Source organism: Nematolebias whitei, chromosome 15 (genome assembly GCF_014905685.2).
Source record: "Nematolebias whitei isolate Nwh7 chromosome 15, NemWhi1, whole genome shotgun sequence".
Lineage (NCBI taxonomy): Eukaryota > Metazoa > Chordata > Actinopteri > Cyprinodontiformes > Rivulidae > Nematolebias > Nematolebias whitei.
In genome coordinates this window covers 29,084,088-29,106,387 of record NC_056512.1, presented here as the reverse complement: position 1 = coordinate 29,106,387, position 22,300 = coordinate 29,084,088, and the positions used below count along the sequence as shown (strand labels likewise).

The window sequence follows — 22,300 nt, the reverse complement described above, 5'->3', positions numbered from 1 at the left end:
AGTGAGTACGTGTGACCGGTCTGCTGTGTTTGGATATGTCCCTGAACATTTACTGAAGGGAACCGTCTGTCTCGTGTCGCTATAACCTCAAAAAGACTCCGATAATCCTATTTCATTTATAGCATCGTCTTTCACACATAAAACAAATAAAACAGTAATGCTGCAGGATTAGAATGAAAATCAACTTAAATTTGAAACCCTAATCCATCAAAACATTCAATTCCTGTACGATGGTAGTCTAATGTGTTTAATTCAGACACAATAAAACTGTAATTTAACTAAACTGGAACTCAATAATGACGATCTCTTTTTTCCAAATCTATTGTCAATTAGTGATTCAATTAGTGATTATAGTTATTTTGTAAGAACTGTCAGTGTTTTAAGTCAGTCATTTCCATTCACCTCAGATTTCACATACATCTCAAATATGTGGTCTGGTGATTTTCCTTTGTTTAGGGTTCATTTGTATTGAGAAATAGCAGATCCTCTGCATTTTCCCCTCTTATTTCCCTCTGCACGTCTTTGTATCTGTCACAGCATCAGCTTTAGTGAAACTCCCCAGCAGGGTGTGGGTCATAATCAGTGTAATCGCTTCTCCAGGGACCATGAAGCCTGCATTGCGAGACCACCAATATGGCTGCACACAGCTGGAGTTTGTCATCGTCTGTTCTGGCTGATAGGCCAAAAGAAAAGAGTTGAGAAACTTAAATGAAAGCCTAATTTGTCACTGCAGCACACAGGCTATTTGTCTCATCAGTCTTCTCGCTTTACTTCTTTTTCTTCTCCTGTGAACTAATAATTTCTTTGATATGTATGTGTGTTTCAGCAAACTGCCCAGCTGGGCCCGAGCAGTGGTCCCTAAAATATTCTATGTTACAGAGAAGGCTTGGAACTATTACCCATACACCATCACAGGTAACAATTTAATTGTACATCTTCATTCTCTTTTATAACACAGCCATAAACTCCAGATTATATTAGCTGTACACTAATCATTATTAGTTTCTGATATGACTGTCAAGCAAGAAATAACTGGTTCAAAACAATGTAGAAATTGCTTCTCGAGACAATGATTACTCCTTCTAATAATAATTTGGACATCAGCTGCTGGAGGCTGGTTATAAAATCATTAGGAGGGTAGAAATAAATTGTCTGTGTAACAAAAAGAGAATTTGGTATAAGGAATAAAATCTAAAAATCCCAATTGTGGGATTTTCCTCCTTTTATTTATTTGTACCCTTTATATTAGTCAAATTCCTGCTAAATATCTCATATAAACTGGTGTTTTTATCATCTAACAATGTTGCTCTTTTTAGGATGCAAAAACAAAATTTGATAATTAAAAAATATATAATTAAATCAGACTTAAAGGATTTTTACTGTGATTTGTCCAAAGCATATCTTTCAAAGTGCAACTCCAGTACTTTTTTAATGCAAACTAATAACAAATTATTTTAAAATATCAAACACCACACACTGCAATCCCACGTTTAATTCATTGTCATGTTGGACTTCTAATAACTCTGTCTGTTCTTGTGACATATGTGAATAATATTCCCTCATCAAGACTGCTAGAAAAATAAATAAAAAATATGGAATTGTCACAGCAAAATGTGAGCTCTTTTCTTGTGCTTTTACTGGAACTAAACCCTCCCTGCTGAGCCCTAATGGTCCTTATCCTATTTTCCTTTTCTCTATTTTCATACTGTTTTATTTCTTTGTTTTCTTTTACCTGTCCTTCCCTCTCATCTCCCATTCCTGTCCGTTACACTGATGGCCTCTGCTGAAAACACACTCAGAGTACACGGTGAGTAGCTTCAACGTTTCTGCCATGCACACACATTTTGATCCAAGATGCATTATATGTTGATCAACACTGGCTCTGGTGATTTTTTTTTTGTTTGTTTATTCTTATTCTTTCTCTTAACATTACAGTTGTGATGTATAACTAAAGGTAAAAATTACAACCAATAATTTTATGGCAAGCATAATACCAGAGTTGAAGAAGCACATCAGTGTCACCTCAGCAGACAAAGAGAGTAGAGTTTGAAACAAACATTTTTATCATTAACTTGGTTTGAATCGAGGGAGGAACTCCTTCCTTGCTCTTGCTAGGTCTTGAGGCTTCTTCAGAGTTAAGAGTTAAATATGGATTCCTCCTGTACGCAGTGGCATTGTTGGTTTCTTAGACTGGTTTACAATACTGTATTTCTGTAACATCTAGCTTCCTTTTCCTATCCAATGGGATGAACACACTTAAGAAAAAAATCATTATTCATTAATTCAACCTTTATTTGAACAGGTTAGTCTCATTGAGCTTCGAAGACTCATTTACAAGAAAGACCTGTTTTTAACAAAGAATAATGACAAACAACACTGTGCACATTCTCTGAAATCTTTATATTTCATTTACTACTTCAGATTCAGATGTTATTTAGGAATGTTTTCTAATCAGAAACTTTAACAGAACTCAGCTCAGCTGTTTGACTGATGATAAAAACATTGATTTGCACCAGGAGGATGTACTCTGGGAGAGGCCCATTCACAGGAAAACACAAACCTTCTCCACTAACTTGTGTTGTAAGAGGTACAGAAAAATAACTGCAACAAAGAAGAATAAATCAGGAATTAATTTTCTTAATCAAAGTTAGCAATGACTTGGAGTCTACATGTACACTGCCTGGCCAAAAAAAAGTTGCCACCTGGATTTAATCAAGCAAATAGGTATGAGCCTCCTATTAGATAATTACTGCATGGGTGATTAACTTTCAGCTGGCAACAAGTTATTTAACCCCAACTGGTGCAGTGAGTTGCTTCTCATTTCTTAAACAACCATGTTGACAGACACATCGCGGGGTCGTGGAAAAGATGTCAGTCTGTTTGAGAAGGGTCAAACCATCGGCATGCATCAAGCAAAGAAAACATCTAAGGAGACTGCAGAAACTACAAAAATTGGGTAAAGAACTGTCCAACACATTATTAAAAACTGGAAAGATAGTGGGGACCCATTGTCTTCAAGGAAGAAATGTTGCTGGAAAAAAATCCTGAATGATCGTGATCGGCGATCACTTAAACATTTGGTGAAATCAAATCAAAGAAAAACAACAGTAACACTAAGGGTTATGTTTAATAGTGAAAGTAAGAGCATTTCCACATGCACAATGCAAAGGGAGCTCAAGGGATTAGGACTGAACAGCTGTGTAGCCTTTAGAAAACCACTAATCAGTGAGACTAACTGAACAAAAGGTTTAAATTTGCTAGGGAGCATAAAGATTGGACTCTGGAGCAATGGAAGGTCATGTAGTCTGATGAGTCCAGATTTACCCTGTTCCAGAGTGATGGGCGCATCAGGGTAAGAAGAGAGGCAGGTGAAGTGATGCACCCATCATGCCTAGTGTCTAGTCATCAATGCAAGATCTTGGTGAAAAATTAATGCAACACTGGATTGAAATAGATCTTGTGACATTGCAGAAGCTTATTGAAACAATGACAAAGCAAATGTATGCTGAAATCAAAGCTAAAGGCGGTCCAAGGAAATATTAGTGTGACCTTCTTTTTTTTTGGTGGCGACTTGTTTTTTTGGCCAGGCAGTGTATGAAGGTTGCAGAAGTAAGAAAGTGTGACAATAATGTGGCTATTATGTCTCATGAGACCAATGAAACTAGAGGATATATTGGAAATATTAGTTTGTTAAAATGAAAAAAGTGATTGGTTGTAGCAGTGATAAGCAGCCATGAGTTTTTGTCTTAATTTCATTTTGTTTGTTCATAATTTAGGTTGCTATTAACATAAATACCACTGAGTTTAACAAAAATATAATTATGCTGGACTTGGAACAATAATATTTACCTTATTTTATCAATGGCCAACTTTAATTAATTAGTTACAACCATCAGTAAAAGTATTTTGATTAAGTAAATCACTCCTTATGGAATAATTAATCCCATATCCTCATAATTTCTAGTTTCTAGTGTACACATTACTTACATTCTCATTTGCCAAATATTTCCACACAAACATTAAATTAAAAATAATGCATGATATACTCCACACTAATCATAAATAACTGCATAACTCAGAACAAAAGCATATCTTTTTGTATAAGAAACAAACTCCAACCCTCAAAATTGTCTTTGTAAACATGGTGACAATTTGGTCCCCATAAAACAGGAAGTCCACCTTAGGTGGGTGTCCTGGCAGGCTTTGGACCCCATAATGAATAAAAACAAACCCCCACACACACTCACACACACACAATGGCTGTGGATTAACAGTTTATTTGAATTTTTAACTGTTTTGGAAGTTTTAAAGCTTTAATCAAGTTTTTTGGGCATTAAAGCTGATGATCCTCATCATAATTCAATAAACTCAGTGAATGTGTCTGCACATAACAACCAGGTGCATGTAAAGAAAATCTACAAAGTAAGATAGTAAATATTACCACAAAAAGAAATCAGGCAAAGAGACAGTTGGTTTCACTTGTCATTCTTTGTGATGTGATCTGATCCAAACATCTTTAAGCACTGTTTTCAGCCTCTAATAAAGATACCATGATGCATCTTGACTTATTCTTCATTTTTTTCCTGCAGTGCTCCTTCCTTCCAAAGTTTTCGATCCACATAGAGACCAAATATGAGGACAACAAAGGAAACAATGATAAGGTATGTACAAATGGTAGAATGCATGTGATTGGTACAAATTGTGTGGGGAGAACTAAAATAAAAAAAACAACAGAGGAGGTCACTGCTTGATTTTTCAATTGAGTTTTGATTTGGGACATTTGGCTTTCCTCTATCATCCGTTTTATTGTTTCATTTTCTTTATCATACAATTTTTTTATCACCATCTTTATGCTCCAAAGCCTTCATATCAAATCTAATGAATTGTCTTTGTCAGTGGGTTATTGTGTCATTGTGACTGAGGGTCATGAAGAAAATGGGCACTCATTCTGCTACCTTCACATTCCTGCAGATAGTTCAGATTTAGACGCATCATAACAGAGTCTGCTGGTGGAAAACATCATTATTTTTTATGACCAAATCAATTTGACTGATTCACACAATCTCACACAACCAGCACAGTTGTGACCTTCCTGAAAAAAATACAAACCTCTCATAGTGTCCAAATGTGGTCTAAAACAACTTTTTTATACACAACGTAAGTTTCAAAAGCATTTAAAGGGAATGTGGTAAAATTACACTAAACTACTTGGGAATTTATAAATTAAAGAAGCAATCCAAAATGTCATAATTCTAATTTTTTAAACATATAATCCTTCAGAATAACCTGTTAAACCTACCTGACCTGGTGCTGTAGTAATTTATTCAACATCCAGAAGTCGTGAACATCACAAAACATTTTTCAGCTTTAATTAATCAATGATTTGGCATGAATATCTACAACACCACTGCCAAAGCATGAAATTATAACAAAAACATATGTCACTAAATATATTATTAATATTAAAAACTACAGATATAAAAGATATATATATTGATATGGATAATCAATATATATATTGATTGTACATGTAGACTCCAAGTCATTGCTAACTTTGATTAAGAAAATTAATTCCTGATTTATTCTTCTTTGTTGCATGGATAACCCATGGATAACAAATGGGTTGAAAAACGCTTGTAAAAAAAGAACAATTTGTACTCGTGCTTCTTGAAATTGAAAACAAAAGAAGCAAAAGAAAGATACAAAAAGTATAAAAATAAACTGGTTTGGATCATAAGAAAACATAATAAGGAATATTATAGTAATTTATTAGACAAAAGTAATGGTAATATGAGAACAACATGGCAAATAATGACTAGCGTTTTAAAAAATCATGAATCCAAATCAAGTATTCCACAATATTTTGTAAAGGAAGGTAATAATATACATGACCAAAATGTGATTGTAAATGAGTTTAATAATTATTTTGTAAATGTTGGCCCAAGCCTTGCAAACAAAATACCTACAGTAGATACAAAAGTGAATCACAAAATTACAAGTTGTACTAATAGTATATTTTTGGAAGGAACTAACAAAGAAGAGGAAATAGATGTCGTAAATGACCTTGCAGATAAAAGATCAAAGGATTGGGTTGACATGGATATGTTTGTAAAAAACATAATGAGTTATGTCATTGAGTCGTTTGTACACATCTGTATTCTGTCATTCAAATCAGGAATATTTCCAAATAATATGAAAACTGCCAAAGTGGTTCCACTTTTTAAAAATGGGGATAAATGTGACTTTAATAATTATAGACCAATATCACTGTTGCCACAATTTTCCAAGATCTTGGATAAATTATTTGGGATCAGATTGGATCGATTCATTGACAAACAAAACACACTAAGTAATAGTCAATATGGATTTAGAAAATATAATTCCACATCAATGGCACTTGTTGAATTGGTGGAACAAATAACAAATACAGTTGATCAAAAGAAGAGTTGTATTAATATTTATGTTGATTTAAGGAAGGCATTTGATACTATAGATCATGGAATTCTTCTTGAGAAACTATATAAATATGGTATTAGAGGGACAGCATTAAAGTGGGTAAATAGGTATTTGGAAGATAGAAAACAATTTGTTCAAATACATAACATAAGATCTAAATTTAGTAATATCACATGTGGAGTGCCTCAAGGCTTCGTACTTGGACCCAGGTTATTTAATTTGTATGTAAATGACTTGGTTAATATGTCAGACTTTTTTAGATGTATTTTATTTGCAGATGACACAACATTTATTTGTAAAGGTGATAACAGAACAAATGCTGGAGTTAATATGGTCAGAATTTGTGAAAATCCAAAATTGGTTTCGTCTAAATAAGTTATCATTAAATCTGGAAAAAATCTATTACATGATACACAGTAACAGAAAAACAGATGTTCATGCTCCATTTTTGGTAGGTGGAACTGAAATTTGCAGAGTTAGTTGAGGTGAAATTCTTGGGTGTTATTATTGATGAGAAATTAACATGGAAACCTCAGTTAAACCATTTGAGAACAAAAATATCTAAATCAATAGCAATTCTGTATAAAGTAAGAGAGTTATTCACTGATGAAGCAATGTTTATGTTGTATAATGCAATAGTTGTTCCTTATTTGGTTTACTGTATTGAAGTCTGGGGTAACGCGTGTAAAACTATAACTAATCCTTTGTTCATTTTACAGAAAAGAGCTGTACGAATTATTATGAAAAAAACAATAGATATCCATTGAATACTTTATTTTATCAACTGAAAATTTTGAAATTCTATGATTTGGTTAATTATAACATTTTGTTGCTTATGTATAGGGCACATAAAGGCATGTTGCCCGTTAATATTCAAACACATTTTGTTAAAAGAGAAAGTGTATATGTTCTTAAAGGAATTGAGATGTTTGTGAAGCCTTATTTTAGGACTAGTTAAATCTACTTAAGTTGTCTGATTTAATTTAGATGTTTGGATTTTTATGTTTTTAACTTAGCTAGATTGTTATATCTTTGTGAATTATATTTTAATTTAACTTTTGCAAAAATATTTTGATTTACTTTAGAATTAAGTAAAAAGGGGCAGTTTTCATAAGACTAGCTCTTCTTCAGCCACCTTTCATTTTATTTTATTTACATTTTTTGATTGTATTGTGTGTGTATATATATATATATATATATATATATATATATAAATATATAAATATATATATATATATATATATATATATCTTGTGTTTAGTTTTTATTTAATTGTCATATTTTCATTCAAATGAAATGAATAAAATTAAATAAATAAAAATAGTTGTATAAGATTTTGAATGTTCGAATTCTCCTAGAGTAAAATGAAAATGTAAACTCTTTGCTTGGTTCTCATCTCTCCTTCAGAGCCTTTTAACACTTCCAGTTGTAGAAGTCTTATTATGCAATACTGCCTCCATCCATTCATCAGCATAAAACAAAAGGCTGCAGCTCCACTCAGTGGTTTTTCACACAAGTTGCACCCAAAGTTGCGATGGTTGCACAGATGGTTCATAAATTCACATTTGGTTGCTGACTGGAACAAACTGGGGTGTACACTCATTCAGAAGAAGGGTTGGCTCTTCCATTTTTAACACCTCCACCATTTGTCCATTTGTCCTGTTACTAGCACTCTTTGTCTACTAAAGACCACCATCTTTAGTAAACCGTTTTTCTTTTTTTTTCTCTTTTACTTAAACTGTGTAAGAGTTTGCATCTAGTTGAATCAAAAACTAGTAAAGAAGTGTTCAAAAAAGATAATTATTAATAATATAATTTACTTTTTGTTTGATGCATCGTCTGAAAAAAGCCAAATGGAAATTATAGCTTCTGTGGGTTTTTTTTTTTAAATCCAAGATGAACTTTTTAATAAACTCAAACTTTTTGGTTACTTGTTATAAGGAACATTTTATGTTTATTTTTAACTCAAACAGTTCTTGCATGTGTGAAATTAGCCCACTCTCTCTCTCTCAATCTCAGCAGATCCACCCACAAATATTTGTGAATAACCAAAGAGGTTTTATTTTTTCATCTAAATGTTTTCCTGTCTGTCAGATCTTTGAAAGCATGGCCAGAGGTGAGGAAACCGAGGTGTGCTTTGTAGATATCGCCTACGATGAGATCCCCGAGCGCCACTACAAGGAGTCAGAGGTGAGTGAACAAAGGGGGGGAAAGAGTGGAAAATGTGAAAATGAGAGGAAACAGAGAAGAGAAAAATGATAACAAAGAACCGTAGCTATAGAGAAGGCATGAGAACAGATATGTGTTATTTTTCCCAAACACCACCAGCTCAGTTTGGACCACCAGCTGTCCGTCTGCCTCCTCTTTGTGATAAAAGGAACACAAATGCATGCATACATGTGGGGGAGGTGCTATCGACCGTGTTGAGTTGACATTCATATGCAAGCCTGTTGGCCAATCTATCAGGGCGTGATGGTCATAAGAAGCTGAACTATTAATAATCAAGAGGAGTCATGACATTGCTGCAATGATAACATCCTCATTTACACACATACACATCTCCACATACGCACACATGCACAGACCTTCCATCGACCTTTAAGGTCTTCTGGTTTCATGCTTTCAGAGCTAAAAATAGCACGGATAGGCTGTGCAGAGCTAAATATAGATATCAGACTGGAAATTGTTGAATTTCCAGTTGCAAGAATAGCACAGGTGGTTTCTTTGTAATGATTCTTCATGTAGACTGTTAGCTCATATTTCTTCACAACAAAAAACAAGCTTTTGATATATCTTCCACAAAAGTTACTGATTGGCCCTTTAAGTCAATGAGAGAAAATGCAGTTAGTTGTTGTACAACAGACTAGTTTGAATGAAGTTTTATGTATATAGTCCTATACATTTGGGATTTTGGTATAATGTAAAAATAAATGACCATTAGATGTGGTCTTTTTAATATTATCTGTGTCAGTGAAATATTTAGGTCTCTCTTGTAAATGAGTCCTCAAGGTTCAATGAGACTAACCTGTATAAATAAAGGTTGAATGATTTTTTTATTTTTATTTCTGTGCATCCATTACGCACATTTCTTTAAAAACACTAGTCTCATTGAACCATGAGGACTCAAAGAGGGACCTGTTCCAGACAGAACATATAAAGTATAGACAACATTAACAATAAACAATAACAATAAACTATAGTAAAAATGCTGTTCAAATAAGAGTAATGTATAAAACAATAAATCAGGGTGCCGTAAAACAGGGTGGAATACTAAAAACAAGAACATATCTGCCTTAATTTTTCCATTGACATTATCAAATGTTTGAAACCCCTTAAATAAATGAAGGTGGACAACTTCAGTTCTTGTTGCAAGGTGTTCCAGGTTGCAGGAGCATAGTAGGAAAAGGTATTTTTGCCAATTTCAGTCCACATTGAAGGAATGCTGCAGGTGATGAAGGCCTGAGAGCACATGTTGTAACTGCACTGACGACGTGACATGTGGGAGGAGACATAAGAAAACAGCAGACCAAGGAGGGATTTATAGATGGAAATGAACCAGTGTGAGAGCCTACATGTAGATAATGATGACCAACTGACCAAGGAGTACAGAGTGCAGTGATGGGTACGGTTACAACCAGTTATGAATCTTAGTGCACCATGGTAGACAGCATCCAACATCTGCAAGCAGCTGGCAGGAGCATTCATAGAACTAATGTCACCATAGTCAATGGCCAATAGGAAGGTAGCAGTTACAATGTGTTTTCTGGCATTCAGAGTTAAGCAAGATATTTTTCTGAAAAAGAAACCCAGTTTAAATTCCAATTTTTTTAATCAAGTTTTCGAAATGTGGTTTAAGAAAGATGTGCATCAACCAAAATTTCCAAGTATTTGTAAGAATCTACAAACTCAATAGGAACACCATGCATGGATGAGATAGGAGGAAATGTTGCTGGCACTGACTTTATGTTGAAAAACAACATCCCTTTGGTTTTGTCAGCATTTAGCACCAGCTTGAGATGGAATAAGTATGACTGAATGATGTCAAATGCAAACTGTAGAAGCTGGAAAACCTTGGCAACTATGTTAGCTCGGCAATAAATAACAGTGTTGTCGGCATAGCGGTGCAAGGATGTGTCAGGAATGTTTTGACCAATTTATATAAATTGTAAAAAGAGTGGGACCTAAAACTTAGCCTTGTGGCACACCATTGGTGACCTAGATGAAGTATTGTTATGTCGAACACATTGCCTCCAACCTGAGAGAGAGTTTGAGAACCAGCCAACGGTGTGATCTGAGAAGCCAATATCTTGAGAGCTTGTGGCATAAGATGTTGTGATCTACAGTATCAAAAGCTTTGGACAGATCTAAGTAAAGTGCAGCACAGTAATCCTTAGCGTCCAATGCTTCAACAACATCATTAAAAAACTTTAGCGAAGCAGTCATTGTGCTTGAAGAATATTGCCTTCTTATACAGAAAGGCTCAACCAATCTGTACCTTACAGTTCAAATTGTATTGCAGTACAGTGCTTACAGGATAAATCAGGGGTTTTATTTGGAAAGGATTCAAACAAAAATATTTTTACTGTAAGATAATTTTTAGCAAACTCATTTTGTAGAACTAAAGTCTAATTCTTGCTGGACTGACAAGCTAATGGCTAGTCCGAGTTAGGCCAGGAGTATGAAACTGATGGCAATGTAAAGATTTACAAAATAAAAATAAGATATTTGTTCACAAACTTTCCACAAAATCCCTTCTTTAAAAGATCTGAATGATTACTTTTAAAACGCTCTGTAATTCCTCCGTCTCTCTTCAGTAAACCTGATGACACATTTGATGCACAAATGCAGCATGCCTCCTCTGCTTCCACTAGAACTGTATTCCCTGCAGGGACAGAGTGTGGTGTCCCACCCGCACACATTCTGTCACAGTCCAACGCATGACCCCAAGACAAATGAGCACCACACCATAATTAGTCCACGGGGAGTGGTGATTAATGCATGTAACGTTAACGTTGAAGGACTCCGTCTGTGCAGCTTGGGCTGTACTCTGCATGAGACCTGTAATGAATGCAGGTGTTCCTGTCCTGTGGGCAGGGTGGGACAGATTACCGGGAGCTCGGGAGACAGATAAATGACAGAAAACACCACGGCATACTAATAAGGTGATGGTTGCAAATTTTAAGAGAAACAAGTTTTTTTTTCATGGGTTTGCCCATGCCCGTCTGTGTGTATCAGTTTGTCTTTATTATTAGCAAAATATCTTATAAACAACTGGATGGATTTTAATTAAACCTGCTGTAAATATTCAATTAAATGTGCAACTAACGTCATTACAAGGTTGTACCAAAACGGCTATAACTCCATCTCTTCACATCACAAGATTATCTTAGGCCGTTTACTCAAAAACGATTTCTGGTGAAAATGGAAAAGATTTGTTGTGTTTGTACTGTTCATTTACATGAAAATAGCCAATGCTTTCTCTGATAACGGCACAATTTGAGAACGGGTTCCAGAGTTCAATGGCTCAAAAATGTCCTGGTGTCCGTTGTCGTGTAAACAGAAAAAATAGATCTTTTCTGTCAGGGAATCCCTGGCTTATGTGCAGTATGACGCAAAACATAACGGCTTCCTACAATCCACAGAAGAAGAAATTAGCAACAACAGTGGATACCAGAGTATTATTTGTGCTTCGGACTTGTTTTTTTTACGCATGCGAACTTAAGAGTTTCAAAGAACATAGCGCCAACTAGTGGCATGGCAAGATAATTACACCTTCTCCACGTCTACCGTTGCTGTGTAAACAGAGGTAATTAGAACGTTTTCAGGAATGGGGAAAAAAAATTAGTTTTCATTGGCTCGTTGTCGTGTAAACAGGGACTTAGTTTGAAACTGATGGTGCCAAATTATATGCATTTCTTCTAGGAACATTAGACCTTTACTTTACAAGCAGAATATGTGATTTTGTCTCTTTTGACATTGCAGGACCTTCGATACTTTAAGTCAAAGAAGACTGACCGAGGGGTTCTGCAGGAGGGATGGATCAACACTCAAGACCCCATCATGTGCTCGTACAAACTGGTTACAGTCAAATTCGAAGTCTGGGGGCTGCAAACGCGAGTGGAACAATTTGTGCACAAGGTCAGCATGACAGGAATCTTATTGCACCAAACATACTGTCTTTATTTGATAAAACGTTTTGACCCGAGCGGATTTCTGCCACTGCCAGAGGTGTTCAATTTTCCTCTGTGTAAACATTAAATGTGCAGCATTTCTCTTATCACTCTACAATATCTGCCCTGTTCACATCTCCCAGAGAGCGCCGTCTATAACATTTAAACTTCATATTGCCTCTCCCAAACTCATTTTACCAAGCTCTCAGCGGCATTTGTCTTTGGGTCAAACTGTCCTCGTTTCTCCCCTTGCCTGAGGCTCACTTGGACACACACTTGGATACACACACGCACACACAAACAATCAGTCAGGGTCATTACTCGCAAAGCAACAGGACTGACTCATATTAATCATTTCTCTATAGAAAAACAGAAACATTAAGCCTTTGAAAATGTTTTCAGACTTTTTCCTCACCGTCAGTTAATGATTCACGTCCTGTTACCTTAAATTCCCTCCTCCGTCACGTCTTCCACTGTGATTTTTACTGTTTGTTTGGTTTCTTCAGTTAATTCTCTTTTCGTGCTCAGGTAATTCGAGATGTCCTTCTTCTAGGACACAAGCAGGCCTTTGCTTGGGTAGATGAGTGGATTGGTGAGTTTACGTCTAAAGATAAGAGACCTAGCGTTCCTTGAAGCTGTGCATATTGTCTGCAACCATTCATGTCAAGACTTTTAGGTATAGAGACCGAGTTATAGTTTGGTCAGATCTTTTAAATGTGTTATGTGTGAGGATGAAACTAACACCAAATTGAATCTCAATCTTGGAAACTATACGAGTTATAGCCATTTGTGGGGTTGCTAAGGTGTCTTAGGTGTGGTGGCCATCTTGAATGAGTTTCATCAAAATAAAGTCCATTGGTTAATGAGACAGTTTTGCTAACAACAAATACAAAAATGGGCAAAAACATGATCACCCATTCTTGTTTGGCAGCATCTCGACCTTGTGTTAAGTTCTGATTCATTCATTTTGTCAAATATGGCCAACTGATTAATATAAAATCAACTATTTTTCTTTCTATAATTAATTTATGAGTTGAACGATACAATGTGATGCTTCTTTCCAATCAGATATGACCATGGAGGAGGTGAGGGAATATGAACGCACCACGCAGGAAGCAACCAACCTGAAAATTGGCACTTTCCCCCCAACCATCTCCATCTCAGAGACCCCCCTGGCATCTTGTACCCGGAGTGGACCCAACAGTGCCCCGTCCACTCCCCTCTCCACTGAAGCGCCGGACTTCCTGTCAGTGCCCAAGGAGAGACCCAGGAAAAAGTCTGCTCCGGAGACGTTGACCCTGCCTGACCCTGGCCGCAGAGATTCACTCTTCAAACTGCCCAGCTTTTTCTCCTGGAACTCCAGTCCGCAGCCCGAATGAGGCCAGGCCTGCTCCACTTCAAAACACCTTCAACTTGCCAATCAGAGCCCATCCAGTACAACGTGTCCTCGGCCAGCACGAGTGAAGGAGGCCTTTTACTGTCCTGGTCATCCCTGAACCTCAGCTGGTGTTACAGCGAAGCCAGCACTCCTCAGACTGCCTGTACAGGCACAGGCAGGCAACTCCATCCCTACAGCAAAGCCTTCTAAGGTGTTATGGTCCACACAAGAGTCAAAGCAAAGGCAGCTGCAGCTAAGAAGAAATACCCTGCATTGTGTATCGGTCAGTATGGAGTCCAACAAAGTAGCGTACATTCCTGCAAGTGTTTCAACCTACAGAGCATCACACACCCAAGCTCAGGGTGTCTTTTTAAAATATAAGGTTCAGTCACTTAAACTTTACATGTACAGATTCAGGTTTTTGCTGCTTCACCTTTGAACATGTGAACTTCTGGATTTGTCACTGGGAGCTTGTGTTTGTATCGTGATGGCGATTTGTGTTGGCCTCTGTAACAAGTATTATGATTTTACCTCTCAGGTGAACAGTGATTAGATATTATTGTAAATACCGTTTGAACACCATTGATGTCGATGCTAAAACTACGTCTGGATGTAGGAGTATGAAATGTATGTTTGAACAGACAAGATTGTCACGTCCGTGTTTATTTATAATGAATACCTGCCATATGTCTTCATGGGATAAAATTGTTTTGACAGAGGCCACTTTGAAATTTTCTGTCAATGAAATGTTTTCTTCGCCCGCTCAGTCTCTTACTGTGTTTCCCCTGAGGTTTTACTAAGCTTATGTGGTGCTGTCTACCTGCTATAATCTGTTTAATCGTGCTCATTTTTGGTGATGACTGTAATTATATCAAATATTAGTGCATCGATAACTGTGTGAAAATTCTGTTAATATTAAGTTTAAATATCAAATCTTAAATCGGTAAGCCTGTAAACAAAAGTAGGAGCCCTGAAGAAAGTCAAACAAGAAGAAAATGCCTACATTTAATGTTATTTATGTAAATATACACAAAAAGACGACTGCAGACTGGATAGTTTATACCATTTTTATGCTCGTGTAAAGCAATGTTGAATAAAACAATGATCAAATTGCATCAATGTTGTCAAATTCTCGTGTCTTAAGTTGCTTTTAATTTACTTTTTAAAGAAAATGACACAACAAAAAACTTATAACATCTTAGGAAATGTTACATTTTATAGCACACATTTAAAAAGTTCAAATGAACTTTTGTTGAAATTCACAAAAAAGTGCAAAGACACTGTGAACAAACTTTTCCTGTTTATGCAGCGTGTATGTTATTTTTTTATTTTATAAAACCTTTGCTAAATTAGTTGAACCAGGTAATCAAGTTGTAACAGTTTCCTATGAAGAACAGCTCAAGTCTTTATAAGACGTCCAATTTTTACCTGCAAAATAAAGACTTTAATGTTGCAGTGATGGGCAGACATGTCAGTACATGTGCAAACAAAGTGTTAGTTTAGAAGAAACTTACATCTCTGAATGAAAAACTTCTTAACTGTGTGTTTTCATTATCGACACATGCTTTAATAACAAATACAATATTAGTATGTCTCTGTTTATGTCCTGATGCATGCTCAATAATCCAGGTAGATAAATCTAACAAGAGTCAGGTCCTCTGGCTAGATTCTTCTTTGTTCATATACGTTTCGTCTTTTACCCAAAAGACTTCTTCAGTCTGACTGAAGAAGTCTGACCTGACTTAACCTTGTTAGATTTCTTTTAGTTCACACCATATGTTTGAAACAACTAACTTTTCCACAGCTAGTAATATTTGCTTGTTTCCCTCTTGCAATCTGATGACAATGTCTCACGTTAACATTTAACCTTTGAAGAGTTTGACAAAAAATGAGAATACAAAATGTGCAAAGTTCAGTTTAAATGTTATTCTAACATCAAATTAAAACAATCACATTATGCATCAATCTCATAGTTCCTATACCATGGCAGCCCGAGTGACACTCAAGTTATTTTGGGTCCTTATTTAATTTCTGTAAACCAAGCAGGCTCGCTCTGAACAACAAGAATAAAAAAGAGGGAACATTAATGTGTGCAGTTTGAAGTCATTAACAGAGATATTCTTATTCCACTCCTGAAATACATGTGATCCAGCAACCAAGACATTTATAAAACACATGAAATAGAAATGATTTAATGGGTAAAAAAAAAAAAAAAGCCAAAATGTCTAAAATGCAAATTAAACATCCATCCATCTTCTGCCGCTTATCTGTAGTTGGGTTGCAGAGACAAAAGAACCAGGAGAGAAACAGGCATCCCTCTCCCTAACGACACTTTCCAGCTCGTTCTGGCAGACACTGAGGGACGTACACAGAAAATCTCTAGAGGGGGGCGTCCAAGAGTAATCCTAATTAGATGCCTAAACCCCCTCAACTGATCTTTCAATGCGGAGGAGCAGCGGCTCTACTCCGAGCTCCCTCCGTATGACGGAGCTCCTCACCCTATCTAGAAGGCCGAGCCCAGCCAACCTACGAAGGAAGCCCATTTTGGCAGCCTGTATCCAGGATCTCGTTCCTTGGGTCCTCCACACAGGCCAAGGGCTCCACCAGACGTACCAGTTCACACTCACTATGTGTTTGGGTTTACCGTGTCTGGCCGACAGACTCCCCTGCCCTGCCACCGGATCCAACTCACCATCAGGTAGTGATCACTTGACAACTCTGCTCCTCTCTTCACCCGAGTGTTCAAGACATAGAGCCGCAGTTCCAAAGACAGGATTACGAAATTGATCATTGATCTTTGACCTTAGGTGGCCTGGTACCAAGTACACTTATGAACCACCCTATGCTCAAACATGGTGTTTGTTATGACAACCCATGCCTATCACAAACGTCTAATAAGCGAACATCCTTCTGGTTCAGATCAGGGAGGTCATTCCTCTCAATCACCCCCTTCCAGATGATGCTGTCATTGCACACACAGGCACTGAAGTCACCCAGTAAAACACAGGAATCCCCAGATGGCACCCCTTCCAAGACACCATCCAGAGACTCCAGGAAGGCTGGATAATCTGTAATGATGTTTGGTGCATAAGCACAACCAGTCAGAACCTTCCATCCTGCAGCCGAAGCTGCAGAGGCAACCCTCTCATTCACTGGGGAGAACTCCAACACAGAGACGTTCAGTCACACGCCTGCACAACGCCTCTCTCCCTGGACAACTCAAGAGCAGGAGAAAGTTCAGCCTCTTTCCAGGAGTTGGGTTCCAGAGCCCAAGCTGTGCGTAGAGGTGAGCCCAACTATATCAGGCTGGTGTCGCTCAACTTCACACACAAGCTCCAGCTCCTTACCTGCCAGTGAGGTGATGTTCCAGGTCCCTAAAGCTAATCTATGCCACCAGGAATCGACATGGCCAGGGACCCTCCATCGCCTGCCACCCGACTTGCACAGCACCCGACCTTAACGAACCTCCCCAAGGGTGATGGGTCCTCATGGAGGTGGCTACCTGTTATTTTTTTGGGCTTAGCCCAGCCGAGCCCCAGGAGCCAAGGCTCGACCACCAGGCACTCGCTGGCAAGCTCCTCGCCTAGGCCTGGCTCCAGCGAGGTGCCCCGGTTTCTCTTTTCCAGGCGAGGTTTCCTGATATAACCATTGCTTTTTCATCAAGGTTTTGAATTAAATAACTTTTACCAAATATAATGTTTATATTACTCTATAAAAGGATTAAAACATCTAATTTAAAAGCATTCCCCCCCACCCTATGTAAACAGTAAAACCCAGTACTGACTGGGTTGGCTTTGTTCTAGTTCAGAAATCTGTTCAGTGCAACAACACGTTAGGTGCGCTTGAATTGTGCGTGATTGCCTCATCTGCATCACTTTGTTCACTGTCCATCTCCTCCATCTTTGGTGAGGTTGTTCATTTTCCGTTTCTCCCTAATGCTACACATGACGTCGAGGAAAAACTCATACCAGAAAAACGTGAAGCCTGTTGACAGGGCAGCCTTCAAGAGGCTGGGCGAGAGGCCTTTGAAGAATCCTCGCAAGCCCTCCTCTTTGGCGACTTGAAACACGCAGTCTCTCAGACCGCTGTAGCTCTGCACCTGCACAGGAGGGGTAACACTGAGGAATGACACAGTTTGTGCTTTGATAAAATGAAATGTGCAAGGGGAAGAGCTCACCTTTCCAAAGTGAACCCTGGCTTTCTCAAAGCCCCCCACCTGCAGCCTCTTTTTGAACAAGTCACATGGATATGTCATCGTTTTGCTGATCATTCCTGCTCCGCTGCCACAAATCAGGCTGATCATGGTTCCTTGAAGAGACAAAATTCATCAGCGCATGCCTGCTTATACACTAACCTGTTTCAGAAAACACTCGTAACCAACGCTGAATTCTGGGTTGACAAACCCAGACAAGATTTCTGGCTCGATACAGCTGATGAAGCTTTGCTCAGTTATTCTAAAGTTTACTCTGAATTGATCATAAGGAAGTGTCTCAGTGAAAAATATCACCAATAAACTCATTGTACATTTATGGCCCATGAGTAAATAACATGTTTGTTCTCTCAACTGACTAAAGATTCATAAATAAGTTTAACTTAAACACTTAAATTATATGTAGTGAATAAATCTGTGTTTAATAAAGCTGCATCAGACTTAGCTGCACTGGAGTCTGGAAATATCCAGCAAGTTTCAGTTCCAAACTAAAAATGTACTTCACTCCTTGTGGAACAAAATTTTAAGAGATTTCCTAAGCTCTCTATTAAATATATATATAGTAAAGCTATCGAAACAAAAGGCTTAGCTATTTTCTGAAACAAAATGCAGGAGGACGAGGAATTTCTTTCCTACTGACCTCCTGAGTCCCCAGCTTTAGATGAGGGAGACAACATCTTTTTAAAGACATTGTAGAAGAAGAACTGCAGTCCAGCATAAGGAAACACTGCCAACAGGGTTGGAGAGAGGCCACGGTAAAATGTCCATGGTCCCTCTGAACGCCACATTGTGGACACGGCGTACCGCAAGTTTTTGTACACCTAAAAACACAGAGGAGGATTTGTAAATTATTAATACAGACATTTTATACAAGTCATTGGCTATAAAAAGGCATAAAGTACTGAGAGTGATAATGGTTTGTCTTTCAACTACTGTAGAGGACATAAAGTTAGTTGTCACCGAGTTGGGAATTAACTCCTTTGTATAGCAAACACATTCCACAGTCATATGTGAGGCTATCCGTCCGACACATGAAGTTTGGTCAAAACATTGTCATGTAACAAGGCAGGACGGTGACAGCGGAGCAGCAATCCTTTAATAGAATAACTGAGGTCTAGAGTAAATTTTAATCTGAAAATGAGCTGGGAAAAAACTAAAAAAGGCCGAGTATTCCTCAAAGAAATACAAAGTATCCACCACCTTTCATGTCAAACTTTTGAATGAAGATCATTTTTGATAGGAAGAGGCTATTATAGTTTGGTCAAACCTTGTAAATGATGAGCGATCTTATGCAATACTCTATTGGCACATAAGCATCTGTTGAGGATAACTTTACTATAAAAAAAAATTAGCTCAATATTTGAAAAAACTGCTAATGTCCGTCAGCTGTAGCAGCCATTATGAACTGGGTTGGCTCCAAAAATTAAGCCGTCGTTAATGCACATACAAAGATGAGTTTCTAAAAAATATGTCCAGTGATTCATGAGATATTTTGCTAACAGGTAACATGGGCTGATGCAAACAGTTAATGGCAAAAGTTTCCACTAAACATAGAGCAATATGCAATGTTAGTCTTGGGGGTGACGCTCCGCTACTACTATACCAAACTGTAGTTGTTAAACTGGCTGAACCATAGCAACATCTGTGTTTCTTTACAGCTGGTACAAAAACAAAGGCAAAAACATTATTGCATTTCTGCCTTCTGCAGCTGGCGTTAAAGAATCAAACTGCTGTACTAACCCAGCTGAAGAGCGGACTTCAACCTGATTATAAAACTCTAAACTAAATTTAAGAGACACCCGGATAAACAAAAGTCCATGCATCTAAATAAATCTAAACTTTTATGTAAAAAGTTGTTAAAAATCTACACTAAATAAGCTGATAAGGGTTTTTAAATTATGTGCTGTTCATCTGCTGCTGTGTTTATCTCCTTTAAAATCCCAGGGAAAAGTAGATTGTTTTAGTATCAACGTGTGAATTATTAATGCTGAGGAGGAAAGATGTACTTTGTTTTAACTGAGCCTAAAAACTGTCAGTAACAGAGTAGCAGCAGTGCGTCATGTTCTACCTTGGGTTCTCCCTGAGCAGCAAAGCGTGTCCTCAGTGTGTCCAGAGGCTGGCAGGCCATTGTAGCTGAGCAGGCTGCCAAGCCGCCACACACAAAGTGAACTCCTGATGTCTGACTATCATACGGTGTCGACTTGTGAACCATTTTGGTCAGAAACTCAAAGCTCACAAACTGGAAATAAAAAACATACAACAGATTCAGTTATGAATTACTGAGGTGGTTTATTCTGTCGCTTTAACTTGCAGTTTTCAATTCACAAGCTCTACCTGGACAGCCCCATAGCAGATGGAGAGGAGCTGGGCTGGAGCGTGACCCTTCCAGAAAGCAGAGAGACCCTCCTCTGAGTAAATGCGCAGAGTTGCCTGAAGTATTCCCCAATATTTCCCCATGGGCCTCCGCGAAGATACAGGCTCTATCTGCAGCTGTGAGGGACAGGGTTTCACTGATGAGCACACAGGATGCAAAATAGCATTGTCTCCTGTTTGTTGCAATGTAAATAAATCATCCTGGCTGGTTTACAGCTTTATTTGCAATATAATATCAAAGTCTAAAACTTTTTTTTTTTTTTAAGTTTCACCAAAGTTTGCATAAATCATCTGTCACCACCTGCTGGTGCAGAAGTGACTGAAAGTGTACTGTTACCTGAAATCTTATTTTAATGACATCAAAAGGGCTGATGAGAACTCTGGTGGCCATGCCAGCAGCTGAACCTGCGATGGCTGCTTCATGTGGGGTAGGAGCTGCATCCTGAGCCCGGGGGTCATACCCCACCATCTCTCCACAGCACCTCTCAACACTAGTGACAAAAAAAACAACCTTTCAGATTGCATAACAATAAGTTTAAAAGTCTGTGCGGTGTTGTAGGTTGCTGTGTAAGTGTGTTTGTGAATAATATGGTGTGGTTTGTTTTGATTATTTATGTAGCAACAATGATCAGGTGGAGGACAGTTGACTTGGGTCAAGCTAAGCTAAGCTAAGCTAACATCAGAGAAGCTGTTAACTTCGTAGCGGTAATAAAAAAACCAACAATGAATGATACCTTTACCTTGTCGTATAAGACCTTCATAAATTTAACCGCAACTTCTACTTTGGCACCGAGTGTATTGAATTCAACTATAATATACTATAATAAGACAAGAACAACTTCATACAGCTCGCCAGGTAAAACTGCCGCTGATGTTACAATACGCGTGCGCCGTCTTTCAAAGAACTACTACGAACAAGATGGGTCACTTCCTCAATAAACCACTCACAACGTAACTAACTCCGCCCCGTTTACGAAACATCCAGCCTGTGTACAGAATAATTTGGTTTACAGTTAATCTGATTGGATTATTTTGAAGGTTAGAACAAATATTGTATGTTTGTGGGTTAGAATCGCCGATATAAATAAAGAGGCACAAAGAGACAAACCTGAAGACACTGACAATACGTCACATCCGTCAAGCAAAGGCAGCCTATGAGGACAATAATAATAACGATTTATACTAAAACGTTGTAAATACAACAAAAATGTCCTGGGTTTTGGGCACTGCTATGTTGTATTTTAGGAGCCAAAATCTGATCACAGAGAATGGAAATGTACCGTAAACATGCGTAATACTAGAGTGAATCAGCCCAGCTTGTCTCGTTGGTGGACGTTGATGCAGCAAGTCCCAGTTGTCTAATTTGTTGCGCACGAGGGATGCAGTGTTGCCAGGTGAAAAATGTAGGATTATCGTACTAGATATATATATATTTTTTTTTATCGTATTTTGAAGGAAATTATAGAACACCCGTCATAACCAAAACAACAAATCTATTGATACACTATAGTAGTGATGGGTCAGCTTCCAGACCGGCTCTGCTTCTTCGTTTTTTTTTGTTTTTTTTTCCTCAATCATGGGGCGGGCGCAGCGGACTACTCAGCCAATCGTGGCAGTTGTTCTGAGGCAAACGCAAACACGTCACTCGTATGTAACATTTAGAAAAGCACATCTGTTTGTGGACACAGATGCCTTCAGGGTTCACAAAAAAAA

At 37.8% G+C, this 22,300-nt stretch overlaps 3 protein-coding genes across 4 annotated transcripts in view; 2 read left to right on the top strand and 1 right to left on the bottom strand.

The window, feature by feature from the left end:
• pitpnc1a (phosphatidylinositol transfer protein cytoplasmic 1a) overlaps positions 1–14,039 on the top strand; it is a 51,424-nt gene extending 37,385 nt beyond the window's left edge. The window contains exons 3-9 of the mRNA XM_037688949.1: positions 827–915; positions 1,800–1,807; positions 4,590–4,661; positions 8,551–8,646; positions 12,439–12,594; positions 13,155–13,218; positions 13,695–14,039. Of these exons, the coding sequence (XP_037544877.1) occupies positions 827–915; positions 1,800–1,807; positions 4,590–4,661; positions 8,551–8,646; positions 12,439–12,594; positions 13,155–13,218; positions 13,695–14,005 (796 nt within the window). The 3' untranslated portion in view covers positions 14,006–14,039. The remainder of the gene's footprint in view (positions 1–826; positions 916–1,799; positions 1,808–4,589; positions 4,662–8,550; positions 8,647–12,438; positions 12,595–13,154; positions 13,219–13,694) is intronic.
• LOC119421599 (septin-9) overlaps positions 1–22,300 on the top strand; it is a 916,196-nt gene that overhangs the window by 732,283 nt on the left and 161,613 nt on the right. The window lies entirely within an intron of this gene.
• On the bottom strand, positions 17,775–21,061 carry slc25a19 (solute carrier family 25 member 19). 2 transcript variants are annotated; one of them, XM_037688952.1, is made up of 6 exons: positions 20,925–21,061; positions 20,549–20,704; positions 20,283–20,453; positions 18,851–19,035; positions 18,182–18,299; positions 17,775–18,103 (listed from the first exon to the last, which is right to left on the bottom strand). In XM_037688952.1, exons 1-6 carry the CDS (start codon positions 21,054–21,056, stop codon positions 17,885–17,887), a joined length of 981 nt encoding a protein of 326 aa, XP_037544880.1. In that variant the 5' UTR covers positions 21,057–21,061; the 3' UTR covers positions 17,775–17,884. The 2 variants fall into 2 exon arrangements, with proteins under 2 accessions (XP_037544880.1, XP_037544879.1); XM_037688951.1 differs by having other exon boundaries at positions 18,182–18,312; positions 18,855–19,035.